Below are 16,361 nucleotides of genomic sequence, written 5' to 3' on the forward strand. Positions count from 1 at the left end.
TCTTCTATTCGAATTGATACTTTAAGCAGAATAAAGTCTATTCTTTTACAGACAACTGTGCCTTTAACCTCGTCCAAAGAGACATATGACCTGCAAGTTGCAAGGACAACGGCAGAGATACATACCCTATTATCGACAAATTGCCCGGTGCATTTCGTAGAAATGTTAAGTCAAATCTTAAACCGGTCAGATACCAGTGGCATCGCACATGTATTTAAGACAATTTTTTCGGGACTGCTAACACCCTTTGAAGCAGTTCTTGGCATCTTCCCGAATTTTGTGCATTCGCTCTTCGGTGGCCTGCCTCTTATTTTGGGACTCGTAGCAGGAATTTTATTTTTGTTCCTTCTGCTCCGATATGGCAAGCCAAGTCACAGAAAAAACTCAGGCTACGATGGAAGAAACGATCCAAGCAATACGATATCGAGACCGTATCACTAAGGTCCTCGGATTGGCCCGGCTAAGAGATCAGAATACTACCTGGTTTCTTTCATTCAGACCAATTTGGCAAAATTGCATCTTACCTGTGCTTCGATGTCTGCTATGCGGAGAAGAATGCGTGTTGGATGTTTGTCTTACACTACCATAAGCAGTACCAATGGATATCGACGCTTTGCTTTGTCCAGTAACGACTCATGCAACGTGTTGTACCCAGCGGCTACCTATTCTGATGACGGCATTTGTTGAGACTTCACCATTACGATTAAGTGGCGCTGAGGTACGAAATGAAAGCGGCACCACACAGGTACAACGTTCTGTGAACATTGCTGATCCTGACATCGATGTTGGCAATGCATCGCACATATGCACTATTTCCACCTTTTCGGAGTTGGCCCAACTTTCAGCTACTGTTGTAGACGAATTTTTTACTGGCCTATCAGAAGTAATGTTCTCCCCTCACAACGAGAATAATATTTGGAAAAAAAACTAGCTCACAGCGTTCCCTGAACTCTGAATTCGGCCTTCAGTTTTGATAAACAGAACTCCAAAAAGACAGTGACACTATTTTTTTTCTCCCTTCGAGAACTAAATTATTTTCCCCTAAATTTCCAAAATATTTACTGTTTTCTTGGCACATGGTACTCTGCTTAAAGTAGAACTATTCTTAGAGAACAGAAGTTCTATTTTTAGAGACTCTAGAGACAATATTTTGAATCAGCCTCTAGCATATGTACAATGTTGTATAACTTTGTGATGAAATGGTCTCGACCTTTTTTTTGTATTCAGAGCCATTTCATAAATGTAATTTTCGCAATTCATTCAGCCAAAATTCATATTTACATTTCCTGAATGATAACTCTGCTTGAAAGCGTACAGTATAATACTCGTTTCATGTATCTATACCATTTCAAATGCATTTCATTGTATTTTGGGGTGGGTTGGAAAACACATGCATACCTATATGTTTATATAGTGCTTAGTATTTAGTAATTATGGACATTATATGTGGAGTGGGTGTTGTGAATGTATCTAGGACCCTAATTAAATATTCCTGATTCATGCCCTTATGCGGTTATAATAAATCATGTCCTAATGAAGGCATACGAATCCTACCCATATTCAGCCATAGCCCACGCATCACAAATACGGCAAGGCTACTTCCTTGAAATCCTAGAGAGCACAACGAGTTCTTTCGACACACCAAACCTTCAGCAACCTGGGAATTCCCCATGTCTTTTTTGATTTGTCAATGAACTCCTGCGAGCACTAAAGGAACAGTCAGTTCTTAGTGACATCTTTATTGACGTCTTATGTCCAACCTTACGTCAAACACAGCACCTTTCAGGTATAAATATACCAACACTTGCCTTAAGCACCACACCCTGGTGTGGAGCAGAGCAGCTATCTACTTATCCGAAGCCCAGCTGATGCGAGAGCTGAAGGAAGCCGCCCCTCCCCTTTGACACACTGGAGAAGCTGCCTTTTCTCACGCCGAGAAATCCAGCTCCGGTGTTTTCCAGTCACCCTTGCGGGTTACTGAGAGATCGAGTCCTGAGAAACGAGATACAAGACCTCCTTCATTCTAAAACCAAGGTACGGAGCTGATTCAAACCTTAAGAGAATTCTTGATTCAGATTTTTGGGAAAAAACCCAACTTAACTTAAAACTGCAACTTACTTACTTACTCCTTCCCACGTATTAGGCTTAGGTCAGGTACACCGGGGCAGGCGTATCTTAGAAGCACCAGTTGAGTTTGTTAGTCAATGTTTTTATGTATGTAAATATTTTATCTGTTTTAAAGTATCATATGGCTAAGAAACCATATCAATGCTTTTACAGTATTATTTTATAATACTCCTTTTACTGTACGCACTTTACTTTATGATAAGTATTGCAATTGTGGCAATTCGTTTCTCTTGCATGAGAAAGAAGACTGCTCAATAAAATAACACCTTTCTATTTCTCTGCACTCTGGTGGAACTAAGCATGCACGATTGACTGAGTGAAATAGCTGTCTATTGTTTTCACACGACTCTGGAGATACTCTCCTTATTCTGGGGGAGCAAAGTTGTCATGTTATATGGTTGTCAGAAGCTAATCCATTCTTGTCTAAATCAGGGAAGTTAGCCCCTCCCTATTCATTCGAGAACGTTTCTAGTGACCTCTGAGCTAGCTGGCAAAAACTAATTAAGTCTAACAGTCAGTAGAGACCTAGATGACCTCAGTCCTTTGTCTACACTGCTGTTTGTTATTCCAATGCGCAGAGCCTATTAGGAATATAGGAACTACACTACAAGGCTGGCATTCTGACTGGAAAAATGTTATGGAAGACCAGCAAACCAGCAGCAGAAGCCTTTAGAAAGCAGAAAACGTCGGATTTTCAGAAAGAATCTCTTCAAAATCAGTTTTAGTCACAAAAACTGAAGAGCTCAAGCTCCAGGATCCTCTCAGAAGGAGCCGGAAAAAAGAACTGACCCAACTGTCACCTGTGGTGCATCATGGGAGCAAGAGGTCTCCTGCATGTATTAAAGTCACGGTACCCTTACTCTAATGCCTTAAAGGCAAGGTGCCAGTTTTTTCTTGTTTCTTAGTATTCTGCTGCAGCCTACTGGCAAATGCCTAATTACAGGTTTTCTCTATGGCATTAAGTACTGTTTGTATGGTAATTGTTTACTGCTCCTGCTTTTCTTAATGGGTTGGGAAGGTATGGTGTCTACAATGTTATGTTATGTTATGGAATATTTATATAGCGCCTATTACCGCCGGTCTCTAAGCGCTTAACAGAAGAACATAACACACTGGTACCCATAGAACCCTCAGCTGTTCCACCGCCTAAACTGTCATGAAAGCCTTTCTGAAAAGATGGGTTTTCAGTTTCTTTCTGAAGGGTAATAGCTGGGATTCCTCCTTCAAGGTGGGCGGGAGCCCATTCCACAGTTGCGGGAGAAGCACAGACAGGGCCCTGCCTCCTTTGGTTTTTAGTTTGAACCTAGGTTGAATCAGATTGGAGGTTGTTCCTGAGCGCAAGGGTCTCCCGAGAACATACCTCTTCAAACGCTGCTTGATGTACTCTGGGGCTTTCCCAAAGAGTGCCTTATGGGCCACACAGAGACATTTAAACTGGACTCGAAATTTCACTGGAAGCCAGTGCAACTTCTGAAGCAGGGGGGTTGCGTGCGAGTTTCTAGGCAGAGAATGGATCAGCCTAGCTGCATCGTTCTGTACTACCTGCAGCTTCCTTAACAGCTTCTGTGGCAGGCCAAGATATAAGGCGTTGCCATAGTCAAGTCTTGAGATGACTGTGGCGGATACGATCGATTGCAGGGTGGAGGCAGATAAGATGGGACTAGCTTTCGTAGTTGCCTCAACACACCCATGCAAGATCCGATGACAGCAGAAACTTGAGGGGCCATTGAGAGATCTGCGTCGATCCTTCGCCCTAAGCTTTTTACCACAGCACCAGGAGACGGGGTGATTCCCAACTCAGGGGGCCAGTACAGGTCACTCCAGGGATCCTCTTTGTTGCTGATCACCAGCACCTCCGTTTTGTCAGCATTCACTTTCAAAAGATTGTTAGTCATCCAGTTGACCGTGAAGCGGAGCAGATTCCTCACTGATTCCTGGGCCTCTTTGGTGTCGTCCAGCTGGACCAATAGCTGGGTATCATCTCGTAATTGAAAATTTCGCAGTTCATACGCATAAGCTCCTCCACCAACGGTTGTAAATAGATATTAAAAAGCAGGGGGGATAGAGCCGACCACTGGGGTACCCCCCCAAGTCACCTCACTGATCCCAGACAGTTGGTCTCCTAGCTGCACTCTCTGGGTTTGACCAGACAGGAAGGATTCTAGCCACTTTAGCACCTGGCCTGTGATCCCCAATTTCGCGATACGGTCCAGCAAGATGGTGTGGCTGACCGTATCAAAAGCCGCCGATAAGTCTAAGAGAATCAGGGCGCATGGCTGTTTATTATCTGCCCTGACTCTCAGCTCATCGGCGACCGAGGCCATAACTAGTTCTGTGCTATGTTGGGGCCGGAACCCAGCCTGCCTGGCATGAAGGAGATGGTGTTCCTCCAGATGGCCGGCTAGAGTATATATATATATATATATATATTTTTTTTTTTTTCTATATGCTCCGGGATCCTGCACATGGGTGGGATCCCCTGGATGAGAAATACAGGTCCAAGGCTTTTCTGCAAGTTCTTATCCCATTGGTCTGGAATAAGGGGACTGCCAGTCCATGACAGCTAACAGCAAGTATGGGCAACAGCACAATAGATGGAGCCAGGATTCTCTGCTGTAGTTGCAAAGTCTTCAGGATGTGGCCTTATCCTGCCTTTCCCAGGAAGGGTTAAAATCCATGATCGGTAGGGCGCGAAGCCTCACAAATGTGATTTACCGTCATGTGTGGGCTGTGAGGGTTTGGTGGAAATAGGGTTGAGCTAGGTGTCAAGTGCCTTCAGAGTGGGGCTGCGAAGAGACTCTGTGTCCAGTTCAAATGAGATTTTTCTGACCTGCGCATTTACAGCTCTCTTTAAGGCTGTAAATTGTATGTCCCGGCAATATAGATTGATGGCCTCAATTTTAAAGCTACTGATCGCCTTTGCAAAGTATGTTTGTTATGGGGAGTCCTCTGCCACAAAAAGTGTTTCAAGTTGTGATTCAAGTGTGTTCTCAGGTGCCCTCCGGGTCCTGATGGAATATTTTAATAGATCTCCTTGGCATTCGAAGTCCATTCTCCCGAGACACCGCTCCAGTCTCACTCCCTCTTATGGCTTGCAGGACATCATAAAGGATTTTTATTGTATGCTGAGATTTGGATGTTCTTAAGATGTTTTTCCAGTGTGCAAGGGAAGGCCGGAATGACCATTAATTTTGAGCTGGAATTTGTTTTTCTCTCAGGACTTTTATCACTGGTTCTGCAGTAGTGCTTTGTAGGAGACTCTTTAGGTGCTTCAGGCTGTGAACAACTACTGTGCTTTTGCTTCTGAGGGACTTTAATGTATTTGGTCATTCTCTTCTGGTGCATTATTGAATGGTTCAAAGACCATTGTTTTACATTACCAGACATTCTTATGACTGACCATTTTCATGATGGCTTGCCATACTCTTGTGGTATATGCAACCTGCTAACTTAAGTTCATACATTACCCATTATGTGCATTTACAAGTAACACCAATCATGCTGCGGTTGTTTAACCTTTTCTACCCCTCACCCCTCCCTTTGCCCACTGCCAGGCATACTTTGGGTTATCATTGTATTCCAATACCAGTTTCAAATCTGTATTCTACCTCTACCACCTCTCCTGTTTCATGACAACACAAACTAATATCCACTTGAAAATATTCACTAGCTCACTCCATACAGTAATTCTGTGATATGGATCTATCAACACGCAAGCATTCTGCTACAACCCCAAAAGGGTACCAGATCCAGAAAAGAACTTCCACACCGTATAGGGGTATACATATTAAGGACTGTACAATAGGATCAGACTAATTTACTAACTTACTGTGGAGCACTTTAGTGAGAACTTGGTCTTGCACCTTTCGCAATATTTTTCCTGAACTTCACCTATAGAACGCATGTATGAAATAACAATGGCATAGGACTACACAGGTTTGGTCACTTATGCATGATCTCTGAAACACCACACCTTTAGATAAATACGCAGGTCCAGTCACATTTGACATAGTGCTTAAAATGTACATTGCTTCAAAATTACTGACCCACACAAACATTCTCCTCTTGTTTGTTGACTGTTCTTAGATACTGGAATGAGCAGTTGCCAGATCATGAATTGAGCACCAAAAAGCAACCCTGAAACGTTGTTACTAGCCCCTTTTTAAACAGATGACTATAAAAGATCAATACTTGGGCGTACTCGATTGTCTGTGAACACACATTATCTGGTGTGCTCCCAAACACTTATTTTCAGAGGCGTCCTTCTGATTCTACACTTCAGCTTTCTAGAGATCTGATGCGGTGCCTTGTGAAATGACGCACAAGCATCACTTGTCTTAAAGTGTTAATTTGACCCTCAATAATCCACAAAGACTCAGCATCACAGTTTGACAAATACAGATGAGTCACAAGCTGCCTCTGCTTGGTATGAACTTAAAGTTTAAACAGGTGGGGCCTCCTTTCAATAACTAACCGTGCATGCTTGAAAAACACTACTCAACGTTACAAAGTCAAGCATTTTCAACGTCCTATAACGTGAAATGTGCAATATGTAATTGATGACTGATGTGGAAAGAGACTGTTCTTGCCTGCAGAAGGCTCCCGGAGTGAGCCCAATTTAATTTTTAATCTGTCAAGAGGTTAGAGCCGCCATTTCCCAGTTGCCTATACATAAAGCACCAGGGCCTGATAGGGTACCGCGGGACATATACAAAGCTTGTATAGACTTATGGGCCAGATACTGACACTGCATTTAAATACTACAGTTTCTAGCCACTTTCCCTTAACCTGGTCTCAATCTATAATAGTCCCCGTTTTTTTTAAAAGGGCAACATATCAGAACCGGCATATTTTAGGCCCATTCCCCTTATAGATTTGTAGGTGAAAATTACTGGTAGGATCTTGTTAAACCACTTCACAGAATGAGCCAAGGAACGAGGCTTCTTGTCTGACCTTCAGTATAGGTTTCGCCCAGGCCGGTGCAAAATGCAGCAGACCTTGAACCTCTATCTATTAACCTGCAAATACACCAAGGCCAAGAAGGGGGCCATCCATCTGGCCTTCATGGACTTTAGCTCGGACGTTGATAAAGTTAACCGCTCTAAGCTTTGATCCATGATGGAACAGATGCATGGTGATGTAGTGGTAATTCATTTCTTGTGGGATTTGCAAAATGGTCTTTTGCCAGACTTAGGGCTGGCCCCAATGGGGAATGCACTGAGCACTTTGAACTTCAAGGTGGGGTGCGACGCGGAAGGGCTGTATTTTAGCTCCTTGTTTTTTTTTTATATACATTAACAGAGCAGGCCTTGACATTTACGGGTGTTGACTTTCCCAGAGCACGAGGCCAATTTTTTCCGGTCTTGATATATGCGGACAACAGTTTTAATGGCCCGTACTGTTAAAAGCTTGAAAAAGCTTCTTGCTCTTTTTTACTAGTTTCCTGAATAGTCTTGATTTATCTACTTTTTTTAAATCACATGTCATTAAGTTTGGACCATCAAATACGAAAACTATGAAATAGATGTCCAACATATCAGAATGGTGGACAAACGTAAGTACTTGGGGATACAATTGAACTCTGGGCTTAACTGGCACACGCTTATAAATCAGAATGTTTTATCTTTTAACAGGGCGATATTTGGCATCAGGGATTTTTCCCGCTGATTAGGACATACTCTTATCCAATCGGTTTCGGAAATTTACAGGGCTAAATGTATCCCCCTAGTGTGCTATGGTAGTGGAATTTGGGGATATGGCCAGGTTGCGCCACTCCAAGTTGCTGAAAATACGTTTTTAAGGAGTCTTTTGGGAGTTTGCCAAAGCATACCATACGAAATTGTCCAAGAAGAATGAGGTATAGATTTTTTTAATTGATACGCCCCACCTAAGCCCACAAACTCTAGAACTCAATTTGGACAGAGGAGGAACAGAGCTTCAGAAGATTGATCTTGCAGAGTTGCCTGCAACTATAATAGTCCTTACAGATTCCTTGGATGGTTTATGTGGCACGCAATTTGCAGACCCTAGGGCGGCCAGATATGTTTAACACCTCAAACATAACTCGTGCTGACAGAAAATGGGTTGAAATCGGTCTTAGGGACAAGCTGATATCCGAGCACGAGTATGTTGCATTAACTAGACACTATGCGACACGCAATATTGGTGAAAACAGTAATTTCGTGCCATATTTCACCTGGAACATGTCTCCTCCACCAATGACAATTGCTGACCTATTCTAGATTAAATTTATTTCCCAGACTAGTCCCTTTAAATCGTGGTTGTTTTAAGTATTCAAATCTGCCCCTTTGCAACTGCGACAACACATCGATTAACCGCTTTGCCATGGCGCACATTTCGCCGTGGTGCGGCGGAGTTTGACGGGTGCGCAGATCGGACAGCCCCCGGCCATTCGACACGCCCACCGTGACGTCGGACGGCGCTGTCCAATTCATGGAAGTGGTTAACGACACATTACACGAGGTTATGCTTTTCCCAAAATACAGTAACCTGCGACACGAGTTTGTACGCCCAATTTTACTAACGCTGAATTTTACTCAAGTTAGGCCAACATTATTGTTCTTACAGTTGTTAAGCTCCCCTTCTATTCCCTTTTTCCTTGTACGTTTTCTGATGGGGGTTCTGAAACATGAATGATTGTGGCACTGACATTTTTATGTTGTTTTAAATTATCTGTCTTATGATTTTATTTTTAAAATCGAATGAAGATGCTGATAGATGATATGAAGGTTCTTGTCAAGATAAGCCTGTGTTACCTCAGAGTGCCGGTTCTGTCACCAGATGCCAGATGTTGTCCATCAGGGCTCACACACAGTGTTCGAATCCCAACTTTGGTGTCCAAGGTTTGAGAATCAGCCTTGTCGTTCACCACTGCAGTGTTGTACTCCATATCCAGTAGAGCCTGAGTGTTGTTATCCACGTGGATGATTTTCATCAAATCCTGAAGAAAGAAAGGGACAATAATGCCAGTCAGACATTACGATAGGAGTCACAGATGTAAAGAAAAATCGACAAAAATAGATGTTATAACTAAACACGTCCAAGTGAGAAAATGTGAGGAAGAAAAGTAGCATTAAAGTTCAAAGCAGGAAGATTAGTTCAACCTGTGAAATCACTTCACAGAGGCAACGAGTGCATTAAATGTTATGTTGTTATGTTATGTTATGTTATTTTGTGTCTTTTATAGCGCTCGGCTACTCACATGAGTGTCCCGGCGCTTTATTGACAAGCTGAAAACGCTTAACACAACAAACAGCTAAAAACAGGTCAGTAGGGCAGAAAACTAAGAGGCAAAGAGCCAGGTTTTCAGGCCCTTTCTAAAAGCCAGCAGATTAGAAGTGCTACGAAGAGTCAGGAGCAAAGAGTTCCAGAGTTGAGGGGCCCGGAGCTTAAAGAAGCGACCTCCCATGCGTGTCTTCCTCACACGAGGAACAGTGGCCACGAACAGAGACTCAGACCTCAACGATCGGAGAGGGCGATAGGCAGAGAACCTCTTCTGCAGATATTTAGCCCCTGTTGCATAAAAGGCCTTATGAGCGAGCGTTAAGGCTTTAAAAGCTATCCTCTGGCGAATAGGCATCCAGTGAAGTGATTGCAGTAAGCCAGAAACTCTAGTTCGTCTATGCAGGCCAAAAATGGCACGCGCTGCGGCATTCTGTACCACCTGCATACGTTGCAGGAGATATTCCGGCAGGCCAAGATATAAGACGTTTGAATAATCCAAACGTGAACCAATCAAGGCCTGTACCGTCACCCTCCTGTGGTCCTCGGAGAGCAGAGGGAAGAACTTCCGAAGCATACGGAGCAGGCCAAAGAAGGTGCCAGTAAGGGCCAGGACCTGTGATCATAGAGTCAGACCGTTGTCTATCTTGATCCCCAGGTTCTTAGCGAGCAGAGACGATCGCCCAGGAGGAGACATATCAGCCGGCCACCATACCTGCCAGTCTGGATCGGATTGACAGCCGAAGAAGAGCACCTCTGATTTATCAGAGTTGCACTTGAGGCTGTTCAGTTGGAGCCACTTAAAAACAGCACTCAGGCACTCACGGATGCTCTCTCCATCAAAATCCTCTCCTTTCCGGCAGGTAAAAAGCAGCTGGGTGTCATCTGCGTAGGATACGATCTGGGCCCCGAAAGACTCGGCCAGAGCTGCCAGAGGGGTCATAAAGATGTTAAAAAGAGTCGGGCTCAATACCGAGCCCTGCGGGACTCCGACTCCCAATGGTGGCATCTCAGCAGAGCTAGAGGAGGCCCAGACCGTTTGTCGACGACCAGCCAGGAAGGAAGTAAACCAGCTGAGCACCGTCCCCCTCAGACCGATCTCATAGAGTCTGACCAGCAGATCTTCATGGGGGACGGTGTCGAAGGCCGCCGACAAGTCCAGCATAATAAGCATGGCTCTGCCACCCACGTCCAACGGAGACCTCCAGAAGCGCCGTCTCCGTGCTAAGATTAGGGCGAAAGCCCGATTGGGTGGAATGTAACAGGTCGTGTGATTCCCAAAAATTGGAGAGGACGTTATGAACGTGCTTCTCCAGGGTCTTAGCCAGTGCAGGGAGCAGAGAAATGGGTCTATAATTGGCTAAGACCTCAGGAGCCAGACCGGGCTTCTTAATAAGGGGAATAACCAGGGTCTGTTTCCACGCCGACGGGACCTCACCCTGACTCCGGGAAAGATTCAGGAGGGGATTGACCAGCGGATTTACCACTTCCGCCATCTTCGCCAGAAATTTGGCCGGAAATGGATCGAGTGGCGAGCCAGATTTGAGATTGGCCAGAAGCGACAGTGACGAGGCAGTTGAGAGGCGGAAAATCTGACAGGACTGGAACTGGGGGCACCGATGAAGCGGGACTAGCCTCAGAACACAGAGGCAACGACCGGCCGAGGAGGAAATTAATCCTGAATTAACTTAATCTTTGTAGTAAAGAAAAGTGCCAGATCCGATGCCCAGGTCTTAGTAGGGGCAGACTGACTTGCGTTAGACCGAGGGGCAATAAATTCCCTGACAATTGTAAAGATCTCTTTGCAGGAGTTCGAGGCATCCTCGATCCTCCTCGCAAAGTAGTTTTTCTTCTCAAGGAGAATATTTCGATGATAGATTTTAACCAAGGCTTTGTATTCAAGTCTGGCAGCAGGGTCGTACTTAGCACGCCAAGCCCTTTCCGCCACCTTGCACTGCCTGCGGGAAGCAAGCAGCGCTCCGGTGAACCATGGAGCAGACACCCGCTTTGGCAAAGCACGAGGAGCCCTCAAAGGGGCCAGATCGTTCAACCTGTCTACAAACCAGGACTGGAAAGACTCCAAGTCTCTCTCCAAAGCCCCCGTAAGAGGGCAGGGATGTTCCCACAGTGCCTGAGACAACATTTCTGGAGTCACTATGAAATGCCCGAGACGCAGATCCCAGCTGTCTTGGGGTACTAATCAGGGGTTTCGTATTGCCCAATATGAAGTTAACCAACCGGTGGTCCGTCCACAAAACCGGCAGGAGTGCCGCCACTTCAATATGGACCATAGAAAAGACCTGATCCAAGGTATGGCCTTTATCATGTGTTGGTTCGAAAAGATATGGGGCTAAGCCGAGAGGGGCCGTGATATCAGAAAATGTTATCACGTCAGGGTCCGAAGCCTCATCCATATGAAAGTTAAAATCACCGGCCAAAATGCAATGGTCCGCTCTCAAAGTCAGCGTCGACATAGCACACTGGAGGTCTTCAAAAAAAGTACCAGCTGGGCCCGGCGGTCTGTACACCAACAACACTTTCACAGACTGATGTGGCACCAAGGATAAAGAAAAGGCGAGGGATTCAGACCCTTTAATAGCCTCAGTGGGAATAATAGAACATACAGCGGATTTCTTCACCACGAGTGCTACACCACCGCCCCTTCCTTCCAATCTGTCCTGTCTGTGGATACAATAATCCGGGGGGATCGCTAAGGCGATATCCGGATTGGAAGAGGTACCTAGCCAGGTTTCTGTGAGCATCAAACACAAAGGTTTTTCCATAGTCAGGAGGTCAAAGAGCTCCTGAGCGTGACTACGTACAGACCTGGTGTTAAGCAGCATACAAAGATACTTCACAGAGGGCCCTTCCCGGACAGGGAGCCACAACCAGGGCATCTGTTCTTTCCCCTGTGGCGACCTGGAAACACCTTCACACAATCACCCGGTACCTTTTGTAAGGACCGCAGTTCCAAGGCAGAATAACAGACCATGATGGCAACGGAAAATCTGCACACCAGATCCTGGCCACCCGCCGCTCCGACCGCCTCCGTGCCGCGGACGGGCGCAGACGGGCAGGACTCTGGCACGACTCAGGCTAAGCGAAGGCGCTCCCGCTGCGCGATACCGCTGAGCTAGGCAGGGAGCTTTAAGTAGGCGTCCCACCTATGCTTCTGCGCACTAGAGCGCTCCCTAAAGATGGCGCCCGAACAAACAAACACCAACTACCCCACTCCAAGATGTCTGCTGCCAAATGAGCCCACCCCGGGAACCAGACCCGCTCGAGCAGCGGTGAAATCCGATTATGATGCAGGTAAGAGGCCAAATTAAAAACAAGGGCTAAATGAAACAAATAGAACACTACTTCTAGGGGAGCAGTACTGTAATTACCTGTCACCTTGAGACAGTGGCTTTGTCTTGCAGATGCTAGCGGACTTTATATTAAGGAGGATGGCAGGCTATTTTAAGACTGGGTTTTCCAAAAATCTTTCATACTAGTTTATGAATCTAAAAGTTATGAACATTTGGACCATCATTATTCCGTGTTGCATAGGTTTCCTAGAAATGTAATTCATTTCTGCTTTTGAAGTACTGAACTCTGTAAGGCTAATTAGGGCAGTTGTGAAAAAACACTTTCGGGACCATAGTTTTTACAACAGCAGAGGTGCAAATGCTTTCAGAAGCATCTGTGACTCCTAACGATCTTGTTTGCATTCGTGTAATATTTCTAACTTGCAATGGTTTTGTACGTTTGTGTTATTAAGCCTTTCTGCTACTGCTGTATTAGTAAATACATCATTCACCACAAACTAAAACAATTCTCCCTCTCTCTTTGTTCTGAAACGTCATCTATACAACGCATGCTTGAAATAACCATGGCATAGGACAACACATACTAAAAAAGGTTCTTCAGGGGGGCGGAGCTTGCCGGCGTCCATGAAAGACGTGTGAGCGCTGAGCTCCTCGCCTGAGCCCCTTTAATATCCGACAAAGCTATCCTTTTGGCACCTGGCTGGCCCTAGCAACTGTGGGTATCGCTTCGGCTGCCCTCGGTGCTGGTGGGGGCACCTTCCCCGGTCGAAATCGGTTGTGGTTTCGCTCCGCTGGTCGGCGGAGGGCGAAGTGACGGACCAGGCCGCAATCCACGGACTATCCTGAGGGGCTGCCCGGCCTGCGTCACGCTGCGTGCGGCGTGTGGTGCCGAAGTGGACCCGGTCTACCGGATTGGCGACTATCCTGTGGTTACTTCTGAGTGCCTTTAACCTGAGCTTTGGAGAGTGTACGTGGTCGCACTGCTCACGGAGGTGCGTTAACTGTGGCCCAACTGCTGTTGCCTGGAGGTGCGCCGGCAAGGCGTGGGGACCCCCTCGGCGGGAAGCTATACCCTCCCGAAGAGATTTGTCAGCGGACGCCTCCACCTGGGACGCCTCGGGGGCCGACGTGGCACAGGGGCCTGGAAGTGTGCCGGAGTGAGTGGGTGCTATTCCCTTGTCGTCAGTGTGATCTGCGCTGTTGTGCGCGCCCGGTGGCGGGCTTAGTCGTCCCCTGGGCCCGCCCGAAGCCAACGGCCTGCGGCCGCCATTTTGGCTTCATTTTTTGCTACGCAACAGCCTGCTCGACGGAGTTCACTCCCCCGGCGCCCCCATTACACCACGCCGGCACTGGCTGGCGCCACTTTGGCTGGCCGCGGGGTGCCTTGCTAACGACCCATAAGCGACACTATGGGGAAGGGAGATAGGAATCAACCGAAACTGTCGTTCGATCAGCGGAAGCCGAAGGGTGCTGAAGGGGCGCCTCCGGAGACCTCAACGCAGCCTGCGGCTGCTGATAGCTCGCTGTGTGCGGACATCCGCGAAATGCTTTGCACCATGGAAAAGGGCTTACAGGACAGTAAGACGGCGATCGGCACGAAAATTGACGCTCTGTCCTTCAGGATGGACCGCATGTCTGAGAGGGTGGACAAACATGCTGAGCGGCTGGATATGGCGGAGCGGCGGCTGACGGAGGCAGAGGAGGCCCAGACGGAATGGGATAAAGATCGAAAGCAGTTCAGCCGCCTGCTCCAGGTCATACAAGACAAGACGGAGGACTTGGAAGCACGCTCACGGCGCTCCAACGTCCGCATCACGGGAGTGGCGGAGTCTACCAATACTGGCAAGATGGAGCTGTTTGTGGAGAAGTTACTCCACACGCTGCTAGGGGAGGACGTCTTCTCCCCTATGTTCATCGTCGAGAGGGCCCATCGCACCCTGGGTCCGAAGCCGCAACCTGGCCTTCCACCGCGGCCGATCATCGCAAAACTCTTGAACTACAGGGACCGTGACTTGGCATTGCGGCTGGCAAGGGAAAAAGGGAATCTACAGTTTGAGGGCATGAACATCTCCCTCTACCCTGACTTCACGGCGAGAGTACAGGAGGAAAGAAAGCGCTTTGCCCCGTATAAAAAACAGATGAGACATGGGGCTAGACTACGCCATGTTGTACCCAGCGAGACTCAGGATAAATAAGCAGGGGCACTCGCATTTTTTTACGGACCCAGCGGACCTGAAAAAATCTCTCAAGGAATGGGCCAAGGAACAACGCAACAGCCCAAGGGGTCAACGTGACTACGAGGAGGAGGCCGCCTCTATGGACGGCCGGGGGTGATCCACCCTACGACCCTGTACTTGGCTTGGCTAGGTCTCCAGTGCAAGTCGTGTTACAACTACAGGTCCTATGAACCTACTTCTTTGACTTTGTGGAGTGTGGTTTTTGCTGCTTGGGACATGCTGCGGGGATGTGATATTACTATGGTTTACTGATTGGCTTTCGTATTGGGGGGTGCTACCCTATGACTGAGGGGCTTGTTATTTGTCACTCTGCTTTTGCTGGGGGGGGGCGGGTGCCGAACGACACTGGGGGGAAGGTGGGGGGGCTACTGAGGCATCTGGTTCTTGCTTGATTGAATTGCTGTCTGGCTGGGAACCTCTGCCCCTACGCTTTCGGCTCTTGACTCTCTAGAGGGTCTTTGGGTTTGTAGTGTGTTGTGTTGGGGAGGGTTCAGGGCGGGTGGTGACGTGCTCTGTCTGACCGGGTTGGGGTTGGTCGGCTGTGGGTGGGTTTGTCCTATTCTACTATTGTTGCTCATGCATTGTGGGAAGTTCGGGGACTGTTGGGGGGGGGGGGGGGGTCTGTTTGAGCCAGCTACTGGAGTGTGTCTACTGTACCGTCTGCTCTACTCTGATATGCTCTCTATCTTACAATGCCGAATGTTGAGTCTCTAGGGCCGGAGAGCGACCCAGGCTCTCTTCGACTGCTATCATGGAATGTGAGAGGGCTCAACGATTTTCGTAACCTTAGGAAGGTCCTGGCCTACTTGCAGCGACACCAGATTGATCTCGCCTTGCTGCAGGAAACCCACCTGCCTTTGTCCAGTCCCATGTTGCAAACGAGGGGTCTTGGGAACACATGTGTTGCTGCAGGGTTCACCACACATGCAAGAGGGGTGATCACCTGGGCTAATCCTAAATCTCGGTTGTCGCTTCAGCAGGTAGCTGTAGACCCGGAGGGTCGGTATGCGATTGCTCGTTGTGTGGGGAAAGGACATGATTTGTTGCTTGTGAATGTGTATGGCCCCAATTATGACTCTCCTGTTTTCTATGCCTCGCTAGCAGACAGCTGTAGACTATATGTGGGCTCTAGGATGCTGTGGGGGGGGGACTTCAATTTAGTTTTGAACCCAGAACTAGACAGGTCGGCTGGTCCCCCCCAGGTCCCCGGCGGCCTCGGCACTGCTCCTGTTAACGGAACTGGTGAAGCTTGACCTGCTGGATGTGTGGCGCCATAGGCACTCGGGGCAGGGCGGGTTCACCCATTACTCAGCCTACCATAACCTCCATACGAGGATTGATTATTGGTTCATCTCCCGGTCCCTGCATGATTTGGTGAAGGGGTGCACGGTGTTGCCTCGAACGCTGTCTGATCATTCGCCTCTACTTTTGCTCCTGGTTGCCC

At 47.4% G+C, this 16,361-nt stretch overlaps 1 protein-coding gene across 4 annotated transcripts in view; it reads right to left on the reverse strand.

Moving 5' to 3' along the window:
* Positions 1-16,361, reverse strand: part of MAPKBP1 (mitogen-activated protein kinase binding protein 1) — a 921,590-nt gene that overhangs the window by 360,640 nt on the left and 544,589 nt on the right. For all 4 annotated transcript variants that reach the window (XM_086937231.1, XM_086937232.1, XM_086937229.1 and 1 more), the window contains one exon: positions 8,904-9,088. In XM_086937231.1, coding sequence (XP_086793357.1) covers positions 8,904-9,088 — 185 coding nt within the window. The remainder of the gene's footprint in view (positions 1-8,903; positions 9,089-16,361) is intronic.

The sequence above is a fragment of the Lissotriton vulgaris genome, chromosome 9 (assembly GCF_964263255.1).
Source record: "Lissotriton vulgaris chromosome 9, aLisVul1.2, whole genome shotgun sequence".
NCBI classification, from domain to species: Eukaryota; Metazoa; Chordata; class Amphibia; order Caudata; family Salamandridae; genus Lissotriton; species Lissotriton vulgaris.